This window comes from Belonocnema kinseyi, chromosome 7, assembly GCF_010883055.1.
Source record: "Belonocnema kinseyi isolate 2016_QV_RU_SX_M_011 chromosome 7, B_treatae_v1, whole genome shotgun sequence".
Classification (NCBI taxonomy): domain Eukaryota; kingdom Metazoa; phylum Arthropoda; class Insecta; order Hymenoptera; family Cynipidae; genus Belonocnema; species Belonocnema kinseyi.
Window position 1 is genome coordinate 46,918,394 of NC_046663.1, and position 23,533 is coordinate 46,941,926.

The following is a 23,533-nucleotide window of genomic DNA, read 5'->3' on the forward strand; positions in this document are numbered from 1 at the left end:
GAGGGAGCTCTTCTTAATATTTTGACACCAAAATCATGTCGATACACCTTACCGACTGCGAGTAAAGCCACCCACGCTTTAACTTGACAGACTGTAAAAAATGGCCCTATGCGTTGCGGTGTCTCGATAAGGTCAACAATCTTAAGAATTAAGAAAAGACCTATGAGTGAGAAAATTATAGATAGTTCGTTGTTGTATGGTTTTGCTGTTAAATGCTAATATATTATTAAAATTTTTGAAATATAACTTTCGTTCCAAGAAGAATTTTTTTAGAAAAAAGAACATTGTATAAGATTCAGATAATTTTTGTTAACATTTTTATGTATGTCATATGACTTTAGTTACAATTGACAAACAAGGCACAATTTCATTAGAATTAAAAAAAAATAATTTCTTAGATTGTACATTTCCTAAAAAATTGTGATTTTACTATGACACGTATTCTTTTAACAGTTGTAAAGATTAAGAAAAAATTTTTTTGAGGTCTAAAGAAATTATAGTTTTTTTCTCCAGTGCAAACTTGAGATATACCATGCATAATACTACGAAAAAATAATTTTTATAAAAATTAACTCAATCTTAAAAAGTGCCATTTTTTGACATTTTAAAAAAATCATATTTTTGTCTTTATTCTTGAATATTCTCCATTTTCTGAATTCTTTTATTAAATTTTTGAAATCATTAAATTCTTAGGAATTTCTGAATCATTTCAATTACTTCAATGCTCTGAAATTTCCCAAATTCATTGAATTTACTAAAATCCTTAAATTGCTTGAATATCCTGAATTTCATGACTATTCAAAATTCTTTGAATTCTCATAAGTATTTTAATATTCTGAAGTCCTGAAATCTTTTTTAATTCTCCAAACCCCCTCTATTTCTGGAATATTCTAAATTTCCTAAAATCCTTAAATTCCTTGATTTCTCTAAATTCTCTGAACTTCTTTAATTTTTTAATTTCACGAATTATTTGAATTCCCTTAATGCTCTAATTTCCCAAAAATCCTTGAATTTGTTGAACATTCTGAATTCCCTGATTTAATTAAATATAATGAATTACCTGGATTCCTGGAATATTTTGAATTCCTTGAATTTAATAAATTCTTTGAACTTTCTAAATTCCTTGACTTCTCTACATTTATGAAATTCTCTCATTTTCCTTGATTTATCTTAATTTTCTGAAATTCATTAATGTTACGAATTTTATGAATTCTTGGCATATGGTAAATTCTCTTAATTTCTTAAATTTCTTAAAATCTTCAATTATCCTGAATTCCCTGAATTTCTTGGATTCCGTGAAATGCTTCAAAATTATGCATGCCCTGAATTTATTGCTGAAATTCCTTGAATATTGAAAATTCCTGAAATTCCGTGTATTCTATGAATTTCCTGAATTCATAGAATACACGGATATCCCAAATTCCTTAAATTTTCAGAGTTCTTTGAATTCCCTGAATCCTTTCAAATCCCTGAGGTCCTTCTATTTCTCTATATTCCTCTGGATTTATGAAATTTTCTGAATTGACTGATCTAGATGAATTTTTTCAATTATTCTAAATTCTTTGTATTGTTTTCAAGTCTCTCGAATAATAATGTTGAATTATTTTTTTGTGACAACAATTTAAGATTCTGAAATTTCAGAAGCTTAGTCTTCAAATTCAAAACGTCAAATTTTAATCGCTTCGAATTGAAAATTATTTAAATTAAAAAATCTCCAATTTCTTTTTATTTAATTTTGAATACTCTGAATTAGAGATTATACAATTTCAATTTCAATTATACTGCAAAATTGTTCAATTTTAAGAGCTTCTGATTATAAATTTATCAATTTCAAACATTTTCAATTTCAAATTAATAAATTTAACATGCTTCTTTTTAGAAATTATACAAGTTTAATTCCTTTTTATTCTATTCAAAATATTGATTGCAAATTTTTATCTTATCTAAAATTGTACCTAATTTTTAATTGTTCGATTTGGAACGTTTTCAATTCAAAATCGTTCGTAATATATTTTTTAAATTTCAATTAGAAATGATTCATTATTGATTTAAAAATGTAACAAACTCTTAAAATTTAAAAAATGTATTTAATAATGGACTCTTAAATTGTTTATACTTTTTATGTAAGGAAATAAAAATCCAGGGATATTAACGCGCAAATGACGACTTTTTTAAAAAAGGAAAATAAAATCTATAGCAGTATTTTTGACCAAATGGAATTAAATTAGTTTTTAAAAGTAAAAAATTTAGCCTCTTAATTTCCTAAGATACATACGGATGTCGCCTAAATCGCTAAAATCCCCTCCCTGAACCGTGAGCACTTTGGCATTAGCACAGCCAATTGCCAGCCACCAGTCCGCTCTCTCAACCAGTTCGCATCGTTCCTGCTCTGCTGTATTCTTCTTGAAGGAAAGTCTTTGAAATTAGTCGTGTTACACTTAACATTTTCTTAAAATTGTTTTTTTTCCTATCGCGTGGTCTTGACGACAAGAAAGTCCGCGGGACGCGCGTGCTTCAACATATTTATTGGTTCAATTTTGTATCGATATTAGATCATTTCTTGGTTGAGAAATATGGCGTGTGATCAGTGGTGGTTTATGCGTGGAAGTGTATTGTTAATACTTCAAATACTTTTTGCGCTTGGATTGCAGGCAGATATAAGTGCAGGTCAGTTTCCAGGATTGCAAGATTTCGATACTTAGAAAAATGCTCAATTTTACGGATATCTTAAATATTGCGTTTTTATTCTGATTCAGAAGTTATTTCCAGCGAGTGTAATGCTTTGAGAAAACGTAAAATGACGTTTCTTTAATAGAAATGTCACTTTGCAGGTAGATGGTATTTTGGAGCAATTCATTTTTTGTAGTTACACAATGTTTTTTTTATAATAACCTGTCTAAAAACAATTCATTGAAAGTATTTTTCGTTTGAAACGACTTTTTGAGTCAGTGAATAACTTTCGCATTATTCATGAACCGCATGTTAATTATATATTTTCTTGGACTACCAATTTGAAGAAATAGTTAAACCTTTTAAAGTATATCTTGTATACAAAACTAACACTACCAGTTAGTCGAAGGCCATTCGCGACGAGAAAACCATTCGAAGGAAAAACTTTAGTAATCATGCCTCCAACCGGAACATTTTGTGATTTACGCTTCACGTACAAAGTCAATGACTAATTCGAAAAGTACTGTTAATCACTATAAATTAGATTGAATACACTATCTACTAGCAGAAATTGGAGATTTTTCTTCTCACACCTAATTGCATCAGAGAAAATTTAAAAATATGTATTGCTACATACAAATTTACATAAATTACGTACGCAGCTACAGAACTCTGATGCTAAGGTTTTTTTTGTAGCCTGTTTACATTTTCTCATATTTGGCGTCATAACGTCGGATCGTGCGGATCACCTTGATCGATACCTAACGACTGAAAAAGGAAACATGGTCGCACTCTAAGATCGTTTCCAGTCTCCTTACAAATTTTAATAACAAAGTGCCTAAAATATGAGCGTGAGCGTAGGTCAGGGGTTTTGAAAAAAAAAATGTTGAAAAAGTCAGGGAATTTCTATGAGAGTAGGATGATCAAAAGTCCCGATTTATCAGGACATGTCCGAAGTTTTTATCGTCCTGAATTCCTGATTTTTTGTACTATGTTATTATTTTTCATGTCCGAAAATGAAAGTTCGCGATTTTTCATGAAGCGGACATAAATTTTGTTCGCAATTTATAAATACGCAGTTTCATTCCGACTGTTGAATTCAATTCAAAAACTTGACATGTGTGAAAGTTTTTCTAATGTATAAAAAGAAAGGAATACATCCAATTGTTATAAGAAATTGGAGTTCTAGGAAGTATTTAAATAATTAAAATATTGTACTCAATTATTTAAAAAAATATATGAATCTTGAAAAAATATTTTATATATTAGGCTTAGACATGAACGTAAATTTTACTATTTTGTTCAAAATTAAACCCTTTGGTTCAAAACAAAAAAGTCAATGTTCTGGTTAAAAATTCAGGTGTTTTGTTGAAAATTCGTATTTTTGGGCCGAAATTTCAACTGTTTGGTCTAATATTAACGTTTTTTGTTGTGGAAAATTCATATTTTCGGTTTGAAAATTCTACGGTTTTGTAGAGAATTCGTTTTTTTACCATTAAAATTCTACCTTTTTATGTTTGTGAAAACTCATCTTTTTCTTCCAAAGACGTTCAAACTGTTTTGTTAAAAATACATCTTCTTTGGTTAAATTCAACTGGTTTTGGTTTCAAATTAAAATATTTCTTCGTGGAAATATCAGAAAAATACTAGAATTTTCATTGAAAATTGAACTACTTATTTAAAAGTTGAACTGCTTTGTTAAAAGTTTTTGTTGTTGTTGATGCTTCATCAATTTAATTCAAAAAACTTGTTTAGTGATTGAAAATTGAACTATTCTGTTCAAAATTAATTTTAAATTTGTTGAAAATTAATTTTTGAATTAATAATTTAAATGTTCCATTTTAACATTAACTATTAAATATAAAGTTAAACTTTAACTATTAAATTCAACTGTACTGTTTTTGTTTGAAAATTGATCCTTTTACTTGAATATGCACTATGTTGTTGAAAATTGGTTTTTTTTTTAATTCAGTTCCTTTTAAACTGAAATTATAAATATTTCATTTTTGTTGAAAACGGATCTTTTTTTAGCTAAAGATTCATGCTTATTATTGAAAATTCGTTTTCTTTTTTGGTAGAAAATTAATCTTCTTAGGTGAAATTTCATTGCGCTGTTTAAAAATTTAACTGATTTTGTTAAAAATTCATATTTTATGGTAAAAAAATGTATGTTTTTGGTTGGAAATTTATCTTCTTTGTTGAAAATTCACCTTTTTGGTTTCAAAAATCATCCCTTATGATAGAAATTTCATGTTTTTTGGTTGAAATATCAATTATTATTTTTTTTTTGTTATTGAGAATTTATCTTTATAGGTTGAAAATTCTAATATTTTTTTGAAATTTAAATTATTTTCTTGAAAATTAAACCATTTTTTCCATATTGCTTGGTTTTTTGTTGTTGTAATATCAACTATTACATTTATCGTTAAGAATTTATATGTTTGTTGAAAATTGAAATTTTCGGTTTGAAAATCGTATTGTCTTATAAAAAATTCGTCTTTTTGACCTGAAAATAGAATTATTTGGTTAAAAATGGAACATTTTCTCTTTGAATTTTCATCTTTTTTTTGTGAAAAATTCAACCATAAGTTAAAGTTTCACTACAAATTTTGTTGTAAATGCAACTGTTTTGTTATAAATAATTTTTTGTGCAAATTGAAATATTTGTTTGAAAATTACACGGTTTTTGATTGATATTCAATTTTTCCTGTTTTTATTCATTCGGTTGAAAATTCACCTTTGTAGGTTGAAAATTCAACTATTCGTTGAAAGTTTGATGACATATTTTGTTTAAACTGTTACTATGTCGTTAATAAGTCAACTTTTTTCGAAAATTCAACTGTTTTGTTGAAAATTCGTCCTTTTGGATTCAAAATCCATCTTTTGTGTTAGAAAAGTAATGTATTTTGGTTGAAATAAATCAATTAAAAAAGTTTCTAATTATGCTCGGAAACTATTTAATTCCGTTTAAAAAAAGACTATATGGAAAAAAAGATTCGAAAATGTTAAATTATATTATATACGGGCTTTATATTATTTGAACCATAATTGCATACATAATTTTTCAACCAACTCTTATTTTCATATGAACCAGTAAAGTAAGAAATTTTGAGTAAAAGAATGTAGTTTAATGTTGTAAAAAAAAAATAAATAAATAAAAACAACATGTAAAAGCATCTGGACGTTGAAAAACCTATCGCTAGAATTATTTTTAATCACAGAATAGTTCGAAATAGAATTGTTAAGATCATGACCTCGATCATGACATATAGGATATGATGTAGTTTACCATCCAGGGAATAAAAGTATTTAAGTAAACGAAATTGGATCCTTGATTGTCCTGTTTGAAAAAAACACCTTTTAAGAATGTTAATCATATTCGAAATAACTTATATATGTATATCTATATATAGATTCACTATTGATAACCCGGATAAAACCTTATCAGTTCCAGATATACGACAGTTACAAGATTTGATTCTATCAAGATTCGATTGTATCTCACGTAGAGATCATAAATAATAAAAAAATGCGTCGAATAAATCCTTGACAATGAAAACGTTACCAAGTCTTATCTTCTTACGATTCCACTACATATACTTTTATCTGCTTTGATAAGAATGTTTCAAGATTTTGTTTTTATTTTGTTGTGCTTCCAATCACGATACCTCTAAATATAGCAGACTTTGCACTTTTCCTTATTCCCCGGTTTAAAATAATTTATCTTTTTTCTGTTTTCAAAACAATCCTCGTTTTTCACCTTAAATGCGAACAGATTAATAGAATCCAATAAAAAAATCCTACTATTTTTCGCTGAAAGTCCATTCTTTATGGTTAACAATTTTATTATGGGGTAGTTTTTACCATTCACCAGAGTGCGCGATCTGTTCCGGTCCGAGTTCTGCGAAAATAAAAATATCTTTTTTATACAAATTATGAATAAAAGTTTATAGTTCACTCATAAAATAGAGTGAAAGTGTCAGTCATTCAATTTGAAAAGAAAAAAATTTAATATTTTAAGTAGGGGAAGTTTTTCTTGCATAGTTTTTGAATTTAGCAAACATAACATTATTGTTGACTGAAATAACATTCAAAGTAGGTACGTATTTTCAAAAGTTTTATATTTTTCCATAGCAAAAAATATCGCCTTTTTTTTCTTTGACTGAATTCAACTGTTTTTTATTACAATTTTATCAGTTGAAGTTTCTTCTCTTTGGTAGAGAATTGAACTATTTTGCTGAAAATTGGTCTTTTATTTGTATTTAATTTTTGGTTAAAAACTAATCTTTTTTATTAGAAAATTTACATGCTTTGCTGAAAATTCATCTTTTTAGTTGAAAATGCTCTTATGTGTCTGAAGATTATTGTTCTTGTTTGAGAGTTCATTCATTTTCGTTGAAAAATAAACTGAAGAGTGAACTGTTTCATTTTTGCTTGCAAATTTATTACTTTCGATTGAAATTTAACTGTTTTATTGAAAATTTGTTTTTGCGTTCAAAATTAAGTTTTGAACCTTAAAATGAACTATTTGATTTAAAATTGTTTTTTTTTTAGTTTAAAAACTTCTGTTTTCTTAAATTTAATATTAAAATAAACTACTTATTAAAAAATTCTTGTTTTGTTGAAAATTTAAATATTTTGTTGGAAAATCTATACTTTTTTAAAAAAATCCTGGTTGAAAGTTAAAACTACTTTGTTAAAATTCAGTTAAATGTTTTTCTTTCTTGACTGAAAAAATGTTCTGTCAGAAAATTCAAATCTTTTGTTTAAAATTTGTCTTTTAGTTTTGAATATTCATCTTTTTAGTTTGAAAATTGAACTATTCTGTTAAACATTAAATGTTTTTATATTTCAAATATTGAACAAATACAGTTTTAATGTATTTCTTATTGTCTATGAAACTCTTTACAGTAGAATAAGTATTACTCGATTGAACAGAAGTTATAAATCATGAATCGGAAAACTATACCTCCTGTGCATTTGAAATGCTTATTCTTATCTACAGTTCGTTGATCTATCGATCCAACTACCATTGCCTATGAGCTTCTATTTATCGCAAAAAGCTATTGTATCTACTTTCAACTAGTGAGGAAATTACTCAATGCGATTGTGCAATTACTCAGGGAAGTCATTGTTGAAATAAACTAAAATTAATTTACTCTAGCAGGGAATTTACATTTACACTCAGGGAATTTTATTGGTCAGAAAAGTCAAGGATTTTGATAAAAATCTTGCGAAAGTCGGGCCATTTTTATAAGAGAAATTTTAAATATCTGCCAATAATCTTTTAGAATTTAATTTGTTTCCCTTGTATTTCTACTTCTTTCTTTTTTATTTAGTTACAAATTTTAAAGTTTTGTTAAAAACTTATCCTTTCTGATTGAAAATTCAACTATTTTGTTATAAATTTTACTCTTTTGTTAACAAAATCACATTCTGGCGTTCAAAATTCAACTGTAAATCTTTTGTGCTCTAAAATTTGATCCTTTTTTAAACTCGTAATTTCTTTTTTGGTCGCACAGTTAATTTTTTAACTCACAATTGAACTATTTCAGTTAAAGGTTCAGCATTTTAATTCAAAACTTATCTCGTTCGTTAAGCGTGTTTAACTATTTTGTTGAAAACTATTTTTTTTTAAATTAATTATTTAACTGAAAATTTAACTATTTCAACTTTAGTTGGATATTATTTTTTTTTAATTTTTGTTGAAGGCTTATCTCTGGTTTGAAATTGAACTATTTTGTTGCAAATTCGTTTTTTGTTTGTTAAAAATTAATTTTATAACTGAAAATGTAACCTTTCTATTATCGGTTCAAAATTGATATTTTTTAATTGAAAATTCGTCTTGTTTGCAGAAAACTAATCTTGATTGATACTTTCTCTTCTTTTTTTTTATTAAAAATGCAACTTTTTTCTTGAAATTCCATATATATTTTTTTTTTTTTTTTTTGAAAATTTAACTTTCTTATAGAAAGTTAATCTTTTTGGTGGAATATTTGTCTTTTTTAAGCTAAAAGTTAAATTACCTTGTTAAAATTTCATTTGTTGGCTGCCTATTAATCATTTTAGATGACTTGATTTTTTGTTGTTGAAACTTTATATTTTTATTGTTTTAATTATTATTTTAATCAAACATGTAATTATTTTGTTGATTATTAACATTTTTGTTTAAAATTCAAATTGTAGGTTGAAAAGGTAACTATTTTGTTGAAATTTTCTGTTTTTTGTGAATAATCAACTACTATATATTTTGAGATTCTTGGTTAAAGTTTAATATTATTTTGTTTTAAAATTCGATGAGTTGGTTGATAATTCATTTTTTCGTCAGAAAATTCCAGTATTTGGTTAATAATTCCAGTATTCGATTGAAAATTTCATTATTTTGTTAAAATGTCATCTTTTTCGGTAGAAAATTCATGTTTTTGTGTTGCAAAGCCCAAACTGTATCCTAAAAAATTCATTTTTTTTCTTCAATTAACCTCTTTGCTCTCTTTTGGCTTAAAAGTTCAACAATTTGGATGCACTGTTTTTTCTTTCTGGACTGAAAAATATTTATTTATTGAAAATTCGTCTTTTTAAGTGGAAAATTCATCATTTTAGTTGACATTCGTCTATTTGGGCAGAACTTTCGTTCTTTCGGATTGAAAAGTCATCCTTTTTGTGTTAAAATTCAACTCTATTCTAAAAAAATGCAATATCTTGGTCATTCATTTATATTTTGGAAAATTCCTAACTTTATCTGAAAATTCCTCTCTTTAGTGGAAAATTTATTTAGTTAAAAATCTAACATTGATAAAATAAACCTCGAAATAAACTAAAAGCAATTCAGGGGTGCAGTATTTTAAACATTAGTTTCATTTCCCAGGGAATTTTATTGCTCAGGAAAAGTCAGGGATTTTGATCAAAATGTTGCAACATTCAGACGATCAGCTGTGAAAAGAATAATCAATTTGAAATTTTAATTTAAAATTGCTTTATTTCATGTACTGTTATTATTGATATCACCAATATCGTCAGAAGTTCATTGCACTGTACAATTGTTATTCGCATCTAGATTCTAGATCTAACTCTAAGCAGTCTAAGCTAATATCGACGTAGGAGGCCCTATGTAATGTCTTATAAAGACAGGGACGAGAGCTGAAGCTTAATTGAAGAAGAGAAGGCGACAGTAAATGTATATTCTGAATAATGAGATATTTCCCTAAAGTCTCCGTAACTTTTTGAATTATTTTTCACAGTAATGTTTAGCGGGTAAAAGATAGTAGTATGGTATTGTGGAAAGCCCGCCCATTAATTAAAAATACTAATGTATGTAAAATAACGAAATTAATTTAATTAATAGGTACTGCACTATATGTGTTAATAAATTTAAATTAGAATTAATTAGTTTAGGTGTATTTGTGCTTTTAATTAATGATATCAATATCAGTTTAATTATCTACCGTAAGCTGGTCTCAACTAAATTAATTTTTTGTGAATTAGAATTTAATTAATAGCGTGGTAGTTGCAATCTTTGATCAACAATTTTACGTTGGACCGTTATTTTTCACAGTAGGCGGCATTGCCCCATGTCTCGTCTTCTCTATCCTTACAGCTTTTACAAAGGAGGCGTGTGAGAGATGTAGTTGGCTACATGAAATAAGTTTGAACACCTAATTTTTTTCAATTTATCCATTATTTCATCAACATTGGGGAACTGTTCGAGAGTAGGTCACTTTCCGGAGTAGTTTATTTGAATTTATCTAAATGTGCCAATAAAAATATTCTTAAAGCTCATATGAATAACAAAATTTAACGGTTTCGTTGACATTTGCAATTTTTTGTGAAGATTAAAATATTTAGTTGAAAGTTAATTTTTTTTCTTGAAAGCACGTCTTTTGGGGTAAACAAATTCATCTATTTTCGTTCAAAATTCATCTTTATTGGTTGAAAATTAATTTTTTTTGAACATTCATATTTTTTCGGTTCAAAATTCAATTGAAGGGTCCCAAATGTATTTTTATATACTTTACATCAATATTTTTTGCCCCTTTATTGAAATGTACTTTTTCCCCCCTGTTTTCAAGAAATTTTCCCTTTTTTCGTTTTTCCGTCGCTTAAATTTTGAACTGAATTAATAGAACTTAATAAGAAAATCTAACTATTTTCGTTGAAAATTAAATTTTTTGTTGTTGAAAATTCAAGTGTTTTGTTGAACATTTGTCTTTTTTTATAGAAAATCTGAACGTTTTGATTGAGAATTAATTTTTGTTTGTTGAAAATTCTTTTTTCTTGGTTGTAATAAAATATTTCGGTAAAAAATTAAACTTTAATTCGCCTGCTTATAGCTTGAAAATTCACTTTTATCATTGATACCATAAATGTCTAAAAGCTTTGTTGACAATTCAAATATTTTGTTAAAAGTTTAACTATTGTGTATATTTATATTTTTGGTTAAATCTTTTTTGTCACCAAATTTTTCATTTGGTGTAAAATTTAATTATTTTCTTGAAAATTCTATAATTATGTCAAATGGTCATCCTCTTTGGTTAAAAATTTAACTGCTTTATTAATAGTTCGACTGTTTGGGTTAAAATTCAACTATATGTGTAGAAGATTCAATTACTATTTGGTTGACAGTTTTAACTATTTCGTTGAAAATTCAACTATTTGCTTATTAATGAACATGCTGGTAGACCAATTAACTATTTTCTTGAAAATTCGTCTTTCTTTGTAGAAATCATTTGCTTTTTAAAAAATTTAAATTTTTTTTTACTTGAAATATCAACTATTACAATTTTTGTTGAGAAATTGTTTGTTTTTTTTTCGTTTAAAACAACTACACTTGATTAGTGTTTTGTTCTTGTTGAAAATGCAACTATTTGGTTGAAAGAATTTAACTTTTTTTGTCTTTCTTTGCTGAATTCAACAGGTTGAAAATTCGTTTTTATTGTTATTAGAGAAAAGTAATTTTTTTAACTAAAAATTTAACCAGTAACCATTCCATCAGGTATATTAAGCTGGCACAACACTATGAAGGTATAGAAATGTAACCTATTTCATAATTTAGGGCTAATTTGGGCCCGTGGTCCTAAATTTTGAGCTCTTTTATTTAAAAAAAAAAATAGTGTTTGCGCTAGCTTAACGTTAAGCTGGCCGAACATTGCTGTAAAAAGTGCTAAAAATGATTTCACGCAAAATTCATCTTTTTAGGGATCTGGGAATATGATAATGGAAAATTAAAAGAAATTGTTTAAACAATTTTTGTTTAAACAATTCTAGTAAAAATGAAGTAAATAATTTTCTTCCTTTACCCTATGTGAAGGCTCACTTGGGGCTCCATAAATATGGCATTTGAATTTTACAGTAAGTTGTTTAAACAATTATTTTTATTTTTCATTATCAAGTTTCCAGAGCTCTAAAGGAGCCTTAAAATTATTGTATAAGGTGAATTTTGCGTGAAATCATTTTTAGCACGTTTTACAGCAGTGTTCGGCCAGCTTAACGTTAAGCTAGCGCAAACACTATTTTTTTCATAATAGAAAAGAGCCCAAATTTTAGGACCACGGGCCCAAATTAGTCCTCAATGAGCCCTAAATTATGCGAGGAGTAAAAATGGGTTTAATTGTTTTCTTCGTTTATTTTTTATAACTTTAATGTGGCACAACACCATGTATAACCAAAAAAAAAGGTGAAGGAAATATCACGCGACCTTCGGTCGATGATTTTTCAGTAGCCTTAAATAAGCCTGAAATTATGCAAGAGAAAAGAAAAGAAAATATTTTGTTTTGGCAAAATTTTTTAAACAAAAATTGTTTAAACATTTTTTAAAAATTTTTCAATTAATATATTCCTAGAGCCCTTATTGAGCCCTAAACTATTCTATAAGGTGAATTTTTTGTAAAATCATTTTTATAACGTTTTACAGCAATCTTAAACCCACTTATCCTTAAGCTATTGCAAAGACTATTTTTTACAAAAAGTACGAGAGCCCAAAATTTAGGACCATGGGCCCAAATTAGTACTCAATGAGCCCTAAATTATGCGAGGTATAAAAATGGGTTTAATTGTTTTCTTCGTGTATTTTTTTATAGTGTTAAGGTGGCACAACACCATATCAATAACAGGGCAAAGGAAATATCGCGCGACCTTCGGTCGATGATTTTTCAGGAGCCTTAAATGAGCCTGAAATTATGCAGCAGAAAAGAAAATATTTTTTGTTGCAAATTTGTTCAAAAAATAATTGTTTAAACAACTTATTGTAAAATTCAAATGCCATATTTATGGAGCCCCAAGTGAGCCTTCACATAGGGTAAAGGAAGAAAATTGTTTACTTCATTTTTACTAGAATTGTTTGAACAAAAATTGTTTAAACCATTTTTTTATTTTTCATTATTAAGGTCCCAGAGCCCTAAATTATTGTATAAGGTGAATTTTGCGTGAAATCATTTTTAGCACGTTTTACAGCAATGTTCGGCCAGCTTAACGTTAAGCTAGCGCAAACATTATTTTTTTTTAAATAAAAGAGCCCAAAATTTAGGAGCACGGGCCCAAATTAGCCCTAAATGAACCCTAAATTATGAAATAGGTTACATCTCTATACCTTCATAGTGTTATGCCAGCTTAACATACCTCATTCCATCTTTCACTTGAAATTAAAAAATTTTTTTTGTTGAAATATCACCTATCATATTTTTCGTTGAGAATTGATGTTTTTTTTTGTCAAAAGTTCAATTAATTTGTTAAATATGTATCTTTTCTTAAATAATTAAAGATTCATCTTTTTAGTTCAAAAGTCATCTAAATGGCCGACAATTGAACTATTTTAGTGAAAATTCGTTTTTTCGTTTATCGACTATTCGTTCAACTATTTTGTTAAAAATTAATCTAATTTGTTGAAAACGATAAATTTAGTCTGACGTGTAATTCTAGCAATTTGGGCTATTTAAAGTCTGTGTCTAGGCTCACCGGATGTTTTTGTGCTGCAGTCGCCGAATTTCGAATGTGCAGCGAATTTCGGTGAATCCAGGCACGACTTTTATAATCATCGTTATCAACCGGGTAACGAAAGGGCATTCATCAGGCTTCAACTTCATAATATGGCTTCTTGTGGACGGAACGAATATTGTATATATTGAATTTAAGACGAGTGTCTCAGCGTGTCGGAAAAGGAATAATTTTTTAGAGTATCCATTTTAGGAAAAATATAAAGCCCGGTTTTGGACGACAAATAAAAAAACAATTTAAATACTATGTACATTGCTATGAATTTAAATGGGATACTTGAAAAAAAAAACCTGGAATTGCCAGTGATTTTTTCAGGATTTGAGAAGACACCATGCTAAATCTCCGCTGGACACCCGGGAAAATTTTGAAAAATGATTGTCCTTACACTCAGAAAAATATTTGTTTTAGTCAAATTATCTTCAAAATTAAGACAATCATTTTAATTGAAAGAAAAATTTGTTGGGAACAAAAAACCATTTTTTTTGTCTGAGAGCCAATGAATATTTTTCTTTGAATCAAAGAATCTTTTCTCTGAGAGTGTGTACTGCAATAAATAAGATTTTAAAAATGATTCGTTGCATTATGTGAAAATAAGAGGTGTGAAGAAAAGAAACTTCGTAGGCGTAAAACTGTTAACTGTAAGGTGTGGGTGTTCGTCTGTATTTCGAAGCTTCAAATCGTGAAACGTATAAAAACTAACACTAGTGTAAAGACCACGTGTGTTCGTTGCACCCAAAACCTCAAACCGGAAGGTCAGGTCTGGAAAGTTGGGAGTGGGGATCCTTTCAAGAATCTTAAACCATTGCAGCTGTTGCTTCTTGAAAAAATACAATACGCTTTCAAAAAGCATCAAGAATAAAAGTTTTGGTATGCTACAAGTAGTTTATCCTGAAAATTTAGGTCCGATCAAACATAACATAACATTTCGGAAACTTTTAACCAGGAACCCTGCTTTGTTAGGGTCCGTAAGTGCTTTTGAATTAATAAAGTAGCTCAAAGAAAAAAAAAGAATTCTAAATAAAAAATTGAATATTTGATATTTTAACCAAGAAAAGATGTTCATTAAGAAACATCAGTTTAATTTACCAAAGAGGAAGAATTTTTAACAAAATAGTTGAATCCTCAACCAAACGGATTCATTTCCAACCATAAAGTTGCATTTTTAAAAACAACAAAATGCAAACCAAAAAAAGTATATTTTCAAATTAAAATTGACGAGTTTTTAACACGAGTTGAAATTCTAACCAAGAAAATTTGTTCAGTTAATTAAGAAGAAAAAAAGGTGTGAAAAATGTGGATTTCTATGCCAAAAAGGCAAGCTTTATATAAAACAGTTGAGTTTTAAGCCAATGAGATTAATGTTCTATAAAAAAGACGGATTTTCGACCAATTATATAAATTTTAAAACACATATATGATTTATTTTAACCAAAAATAGAATATTTAAATTTTCTTTTAAAAAGAAATTATTTTAAATTCAGTAAACGAATTTTCTACAAAAAAGTAGATTTTTTCAACCGGAAAAAATTAATTTTCAACAAAAAAGTTAACTTTCAACCAAACAATTGGATTTTCAAATAAGTAGTTTAATTTGTAGTAAAAAAAGTTAATTTTCAACTTGAAGGTGAAATTTCAACAAAATATATTTTTATTAAAAATCAAAAGCAGTTGAATTTATCCAATAAAGTCGAATTGTCGACAAAAGGCTTCATAATCATGAAGAGGAATTTTCAACAAAATACATAAATAATTAACAAGATAGCTACATTTTCAATCAAAAGGATTAATTTTCTATCAGAAAGAGGTATTTTTAACAAAATACATGATTTTTCTACTAAAACTGATAATTTTTCAACTAAGAATAAAACAAATTTTCAGTGTTGAATATTCAATCAGTTGCATTTTTAACCAAAGAAAAATTCTCGGCCTCCCCAAACTAAAAGACTTTAGGTAATTTATTACTCTGCCCTGATTGAAGTTTCAATAGTCTATATTAATGCTAAAACCTTCTGAATGTTAATAATGAAGATTAAAATTCAAAAGACTAAGTAATTCCACTAAAACAGATAGAATATGCTTCAAATTTACGTTCACACAAAATGAGATACCGGGAATTTTTTATAATTAAAAAAACGTTTTATTTTTGTTGCTTTTTTGTTATTATAAAAATTTAGGGCCAGATAAATGTTCCTTAGTGTTATTTTTGTGTTCTCAAATTTGCAACTCGTGTCGACGTAAATTGCACAAAACAAAATGTGAACAAAATTATGAGGTTACCTTCACATGGCCTTAAAATTCCTTAAAATAGAATTGAAAGTCTGATTAAAGCAAATGTTTGTCAGCAAGATATAAATTTTAAAATTAGACGAACGAACCAACAAACCTTCATTTCTTGCTGAGTTATAACCGAAAATATTTACACATGTTTTTTTTAGAAAAGTGACAGATTTAATATAGCCGTTTCCTCTTTCTGTTCTGTTTTTTTTTCACTTCACTCAGTAAAATGTTCGTTTGAATCAAAAAAATATTTGTTTGACCCTATATCAAATATATATACATTTTTAAACAATTTTTCATGGAATTTAAGTCTTTTTTCCCTGTAAGATAAATTTATTTACAGCCCTTCTGTTCGAAAAGATTTTCCAAGGTGTTTGTCGCAAATTAAATTTTTTTGAAAAAGTTATAATCAATAAAAATTTAATTTTACAACTTGTTTAACATTTTTCTCATGAACGGCTAAACGGATTTGAGGATTCTTAGGTTGAAATTTTTGTATAAAAGCATGCAATTCAGAAATCTTTCTTTCGAACAAAAAACATTAAATTTTGTTCAAAAATATCAATTGCTTAAATACAATTTTTTTTTTTTTCTATCAAAGAAACATTTATTGTGCACGTTATTTTACAATTTTTTACAGTAATGCTAAAAGAAATACTAAGTAGTTTCTATTATTTCTCGGGATATAAATGTTTTAGTATGCGAATTTATTAAAATTGCATTTCCCTTGTTTACATATTGACTACTTTCCAAACAATTTGAGTGACTACGGGGAAGGGCAGGGTGAAAGGTATCAACAAGACAAGCGAGAAATGGAACGTTGGTATCGAAAAAAATTGAACGTGAAAATGATTCCGGACTATTGTTGGAATATAAAAAGTGTTGTAAAAGGAATAAAAAGAAAAAGAAATTCACTACACCAGGTCATTTGAGAACAAAAGAATATGATATTCAAGGAAATCTGAGTAAAAATATGTCTACGTATACTCATATAGAGAATGTAGAATAACTTGCAAACACAAATTTTTTAAAGAGAATACTGAATATTTAGAAGGAAGATTTCTAGAGTGTAAGTTTTTAAACCGAAATTTTAATGTAAGAATCGTAAAAACCGTTTAACGGTTCACGAGAAAAATCTTGATCATGTTGTAACATTAAATTTCAATTGTTAATAATTTCTGTAACAAAATTTTGTTATTCCAGAAATAACTGTTCTGAAAACCATAAACTTCTCAGAAAATGTCATGTCTTCCCTACATGTTCTAATTTTGTTTGAGTACATTTTGACGCGATTTCTTTGTTCAAAATGAAATGTTTGTGTTTTTTTCTGTGCGTATTAAAAGAATTGTATTGAACATTTTAACGCACTCATAATATATAGACTATAGCTCCAGCTGATTTAGCACGATTAGCACGTAAGCGCGTGTCTATAAGCTAATGTTAATCACGAGGTGAGAATCCGGACCAATGACATTCTTAAGCGACTTAATCGAAAAATACTTTGAATTCGAAGAATTTTATTTTATTATCTACATTCCTTGTATTATCAATTTTTTTTTACTTTGAAATATACCACATATACACAGTTAAAAACTTGCGGTGCAACTTGCATAGAATGTGTACAATGTACATAGAAGTTGATTTTTTTCTGTTTAGAGTACAAATTAATAACCAGAGAAAAATCCAGAATGAGTTTTTTTCTACTTGGATTGAAAAGCATATTTTAATCCATAGGTGGGACTTTTATAGGGTTTATTTGGAGTTACTTAAAACTGCTCTTTTTTTGGAACAGTCGCGCGCGCGCGCGTGTGTGTGTGTGTGTGTCATAAAATTGTTACGAATCATTGAACAAGCCGAGAACAGTGGCTTATTGTGTGAATAAGTCCCCATCAACCTCATTGATGGTGTGAAGGGCCTTACATATATATTTATTGACCAAATGAATAGCGTAGCGTTCTCGACATTTCATAAGTAATGCTATAGTAAGATGGAGTATTTCGTTGAACCAACACAAAAATTTAGTTGAGTCATTCAAATATTTTGTGGAAACAACCCAAATTTATTTGATGCAAATAAAATTTTATGTATATCCAAGAAAATAGGTTTTTTTGGTTTAAGAATTTTTTTCGAGTGAATAATAATAACAATTAACTATAAAATTTATTTACGCTTAAATTTATGTGATTTTTAAAAATAAAAAAATTAAAGAAGGAGGTAATTATTTTTATCTTAAGAAACCGTATTTGTATTTTTGTGGGTTTGATAAAAAAATGTGGTTACTTTTTGAGAGAAATAATTTCATTCTGTCGACTTTTGTCACACCTTGTAACATTTTCGTTTTTCAAAAAAAAAACCTCCCTCCCCTTGAAGCTGCTGGCACACGATGAAATTTGATGAAATAATATTTAGCATAATAGTACAAATGTAGAACATAAAACGACTGGGATTTTATAAGTAAATTTTGTACCTACATTTTGAGTAAAATCGCTACCATTTTGTTAATTTGTTTGATATACTGTATGTATGAGATTACTATTTCCTTCAAATATTAGTTTTTAGTTGAAAGGTGGCAGTACGGAACTAGATAACCACATTTTTTCGAAAATGGTTTATTGTCTAAAAGATTCTTAAAAAATCAAATACACGTTTTGATAAAAAAATGTGTTCGAATTTGTTTTGATTCTTATACACGGAACCCAAAACCTACTTTCAATACATGAAATTATAACCTCAAAATTCTTGGACAATTTACTCGGAATTGACTAAATTTGTTAGATAATAAGTTTTTTACCCTCAATCAAAAACTCAGTATTTCTGGAGTAAGTTTTTCTTTTATATTTAGACTAAATGTTATATTTTTTATCGCAATCCGCAGCCAAACCCTCTAAAATCTGTTGTCAGGGTTACTTTGTGATTGTCAACTTCCACATTTATTTTCACAAGACTGGATGATTTTTTGTAATCAAACTTTTCTGTTCTTAATTTACCAATACTTCCGCTCGGGAGTGTTTTTTTGCTTTATCTTAAAATAGTGATTTCGAATTTTAGATTTTACCCTAGCATTTCTACTTATGTTTGAAAGAAAACTTAAGGAGTTTTTACTTGAATGTTTTTTGTTATCGAGATTATTCAATTAAAAGCTAAGAAATTACTTTCCTGTTGTTTTTATTCAACACTTAGATTAATTTTCTATGTGAAAAGGGAATTATATAAAAGTCACTGTTTGCTACTTTATATTTAAAGTTGGACTACTTTTAGCTACTTTTTTTTGGCAGAGGCTACTTTTTTATACAATTTTGAAAGTCAGAAAGCAGTGCGAGGCCTGCATACGGATTAGTTGTTAGTAGATTTATGATGTTAAGGGACACATTTAAAGAGATTTCATTAAAATTCTGATATAAAATATTTTTTTGAAATAAACGTTTCTTTAAAAGAAGAGCATAGTTTTTAATAGTAGCATATTTAATAAAAGTATATTTCAGTCTCAATTAATCGGTGTAACACTGATATAAAGACTCCTGTTTCTATAAAATGTTTCTTTGATAAGGCAGGTGTTACGTTTAATGCCGTAATTAGAGAATCGACGAGCACAACAAGTTCTTATGTGTAAGTCATTTTACACGGTAAAAGAAATAAGCATCGAGTTATATGTCTATTATGTACGGAAATTTTGCGAGTAATTTAGAGAATAAGAAAACCCTAGAACACTTTAGAAATTTTCCCATTTTTTATAGTAATTTTACCAGTATAAATTCAGAAATAAGCATAAATATAGTAAAGAAAAGGCGATTTTTTCTCAACTATTGGTAGATTTTCCTGATAAAATAAGGAACAAAATGGATCATTCTGAATAAATACTTCTGTCCATGGTAAATTTCTGATTTGCAATACATATTATATAATTATAATAATTATAATTATAATGTTTATTTATTATTATTATATTAATAATTATAATATTATATTGAAATTATAGTTATAATTAGTTGTTTAAGGGCCCAGACTTCGCGTTAAAGGTCCGGGGTTCAATCCCTGAACCGGTACTCCTGGAAATTTTTCTATTTAGCTTTCCCAAGTTTCTGGTGGTTCGGATCCCACCTTAAGCTGTAGATCCCCCCCATCGTGCACGTAACTGCAACCCATTCCATTAATTATGGAGTAAAAACCAGTCTCTGTCCAATATGTCAGGGCACACTGCTCTCATCAGATTACTTAATTGCATTATAAATCCCTAACTGATGATATATAACAGGATACCCCCATGAAAAACTATTCCAAATATATGAAAATCCAACTCTAACCAAAAATGCCTTCGACTACTTTCTGAAACATTTTGGGATTTTTTGTGTCCACGTGCAATAAATAGTGCATACCTTTGTTAAGATGCTACTAATTAATATTTTGTATATGTTATAACCATTTAAAGATGTTAACGTCCGAGTTTAACGTTTTTTAATTCTTACAAATTTCGATGTTAAAACAATTACTTCGGACAAATAATTTTTCGAGAATAAGAAGAAAGTTGCCTCAGTCCGGATTTGAACCGTGAAACACCACAATCTATATGAGTGGAGCGTTAACTAATTACGGCACTGAGGCGTTAACCGAGGTTAATGCTCCTTTCACGGATAGTGGCGTTCCGGGTTGAAATCCGGGCTGAAGCAGATTGTTTCTTGTTCTTTAAAAGCTATTTTTCAAAGTAATCTCTTTAACATCAAAATTTGTATTAATTCAGGTGCTACTATCGGTTCAGATTTAAGTTTCAACCCTTTTATTTTCATTATATGGAAAACCCTTTTTTTAATTTCTTTTTTTATTTGTATTTGCGATTTTTTATGGGCATTAACAGATTGTCCGATCGTGATATTGAACATGTTATTAACCACGGTTCTTTCAACTGTACGCTGCAAAAAGTATGACGTCAGGAAGAGAAGGGAAAGGAAATGGTTAAGAAGGATGGGGAAATATCCTCATCTTCAGTTCAGACGACACTCCAGCTTGTTACATCTTTATTGTCTTCAATGAAATATGGAATCAAACATAACTTATGTTTGTGTCACCCAGTAGGTACACCTGACAGAAACAATGGCCACTTTCGCCGAAAAATGTGACACTGTTCCGATCTCTTCCGTGCCATGAGGTCTTTGGCCTTATTTTTTTTATTCCTTTCCCCTTTATTCACCCAGCCCTCTTACATTGCATTCTCTCTTTATCTTTCATTCATACTGTCTCAGTCGCCTCTACTCGTGTTCAGCCTGCTGCACATGATACCGGCACAACGTACTAGTCATGTGTAATTACTCTGCTCACTGGCCTGAAAATCCTCAGTCCGTGTCACGTGTGCCATTCTTACTGGCACCATTGACCTTTGGATATCGATTAACATTCTGTCGATAATGTATCCTGCAATTTACATTTTGAAAATCTATTAATTGGGCGATGTCCGTTTCAACAATATCTACCTGCTTACTCTACCCCCACTTAGTAAAAAAGTGTTCAAAATGATACCAACATCAATATCATTTTGATATGCAACAAAAATGATACCGAATTTTCTATCAACTCGTTGCATTTTCAAGTCAAAAGAAAACTCAATCAAAAATGTAATACAGTACTCTACGACACTTCTCTCTAAGAAACTTCTCGTTTTCCGATATCTCCTTCGTTCGCTCGCCCCCACTCCTTGCCTCATTTTACCAAATACCTTAACTTATATTGTGACATTTTTTAAAATAGAATTTCAATGGAGCCGCCAACAAAAATACGTAAAAAAAGTGAATGGCTCATTGCTGGAACAAAATCAAGTATCCTTAAAGCAATTCAAGAAGGAGAAAAAGTACTCAAAAAATTTCAAACTTTGCATCGGTAATTATTCTTGAAATTTTAAAAATTTGCGTTCTGATATTAACAATTATCTTCTTGAAGATCCAATTAAATTGAAATTTCAAAATTTTAATTATGAATTTCACGAAATTCATAATTAAATCAATTTCCCCCCAAAAAGATTTTCGTTTCGGTGCTACTGAAGGAAAGGTTTACTTTCACCGAACATACTTGACAAACTGATGCAAACTCCTGTTAAAAAAAAAAACAAGAATCCAACGACAATGCAGTTGTCGTTGGATTCTTGTTCTTTTTTAACAGGAGTTTGCATAAGTTTGATTATCGAACGTTAAATAGGATTTTTAATTTGGATTTTAATCTAATTTAAAATTCCAAAATTTTGATACTTGACAAAGCTGTACGGCGCTTGAGAGCGTTTAAATTCGCGTGCGCGTTACGTGGCTCTCGCGTGTCGCAGGGTAGAGGGTATTCTGACACTTCGTGTTCACTTCCCCTAAAGCTCCGAAAACGAGAAGTGTCGTGTAATCTACTGTAGTCGATATTTAAACCAAAAAAGATTTTCATTTTAAAGAGAAAACAGTTGAATTTAACCAAAAAATACGACTTTTCAGTCAAAAGTTGAATCATTAATCAAACAGGTTAATTTTTAACCATACATTTGAATTTTTAACGAAAAACAACGAGTTTTCAAGCAAGAAGGTAAATTTTTTACTAACAAGGACGAATTTTTAACAAACATGAATTTTAAATTAAAAATATCAATTTTCAACCAAAAATGATGTTAAATTTTCAGTAAAATAAAATTAATTCTAAAAAAATCAAGTTTTTAACTAAAATGATGAATAATCAATGAAAAAATTGAATTCTTAACCAAACAATTCACCAAAAAAATAAGTTTTGAAGCTACATAGTAGAATGTTTTAGAAAAAAGTTGACTACTTGACTTTTAAACCCAACCTGACGAGGTTTCATTAACTAACAAAATAGTTGAACTTTCAACAAAATAATTAAGTGTTTAACAAAATCTTTGAATCTTTAACCAAATATTTAAATTTCCCAAATACTAAAATGCATTTTCAACCAAATGTCTTTAACCAAAGAAATCATTTTTTAACAGCGTACCTCAACTTTCAACCATGTAGTTAAATTTTTGACCATGTAATATGACTTTTTAACAAATTGTTTTTATTTTCAACCAAATCTGTAATAGTCGACTTTTCAATTAAAATGAATTAACTTTCAACGAAAAATATTTGGATTTTCATACTGGATTCTATTAATTCGGTTCACTTCATTGTCAATGAAAAAAGAATTTCTGAAAAGATGGGAAAAGGGAGGAATAGGTGAAAAAGTGTGAACCGTGAATTCTGACATGTGAAAAAGATTTTCAAACTTATTAGATTTTTATTGGGCTGTGTCGTTTAACATTCTTGCAAAATGTTCAATTTTTAATCAAAAGTTATTTTTTGACCAATTCGTATCTAAAATTCGCAAAATTTGTTGAAATTTATCATCAGAAAATTTAATACACTCATCCCTCGCTTAAATGCCACCCGGTGTAGCGCCGGCTTCACGCTTGACTGCCTTGGTGTCGTATTAAAAGTTGTTTACTTCGCGCGCTCTCTGGGCTTGTACTGTTCCGAGGGTCCTAAGTGGCCCTAATTCGGCCCTAAGTGTTGACATGATAATAATCCCTCGTTACTGTGCTGACCAGACCCGAGACCGGCATTATAGCGAGGGATGAGTTTAAGCGTCA

General features: G+C 28.6%; 1 protein-coding gene across 1 annotated transcript in view; it reads left to right on the forward strand.

Moving 5' to 3' along the window:
- Positions 1–2,368: 2,368 nt before the first annotated feature.
- The window catches only part of LOC117176980 (plexin domain-containing protein 2), a 71,884-nt gene continuing 50,719 nt past the window's right edge, over positions 2,369–23,533 (forward strand). Inside the window, exon 1 of the mRNA XM_033367415.1 lies at positions 2,369–2,667. Coding sequence (XP_033223306.1) covers positions 2,574–2,667 — 94 coding nt within the window. The 5' untranslated portion in view covers positions 2,369–2,573. The remainder of the gene's footprint in view (positions 2,668–23,533) is intronic.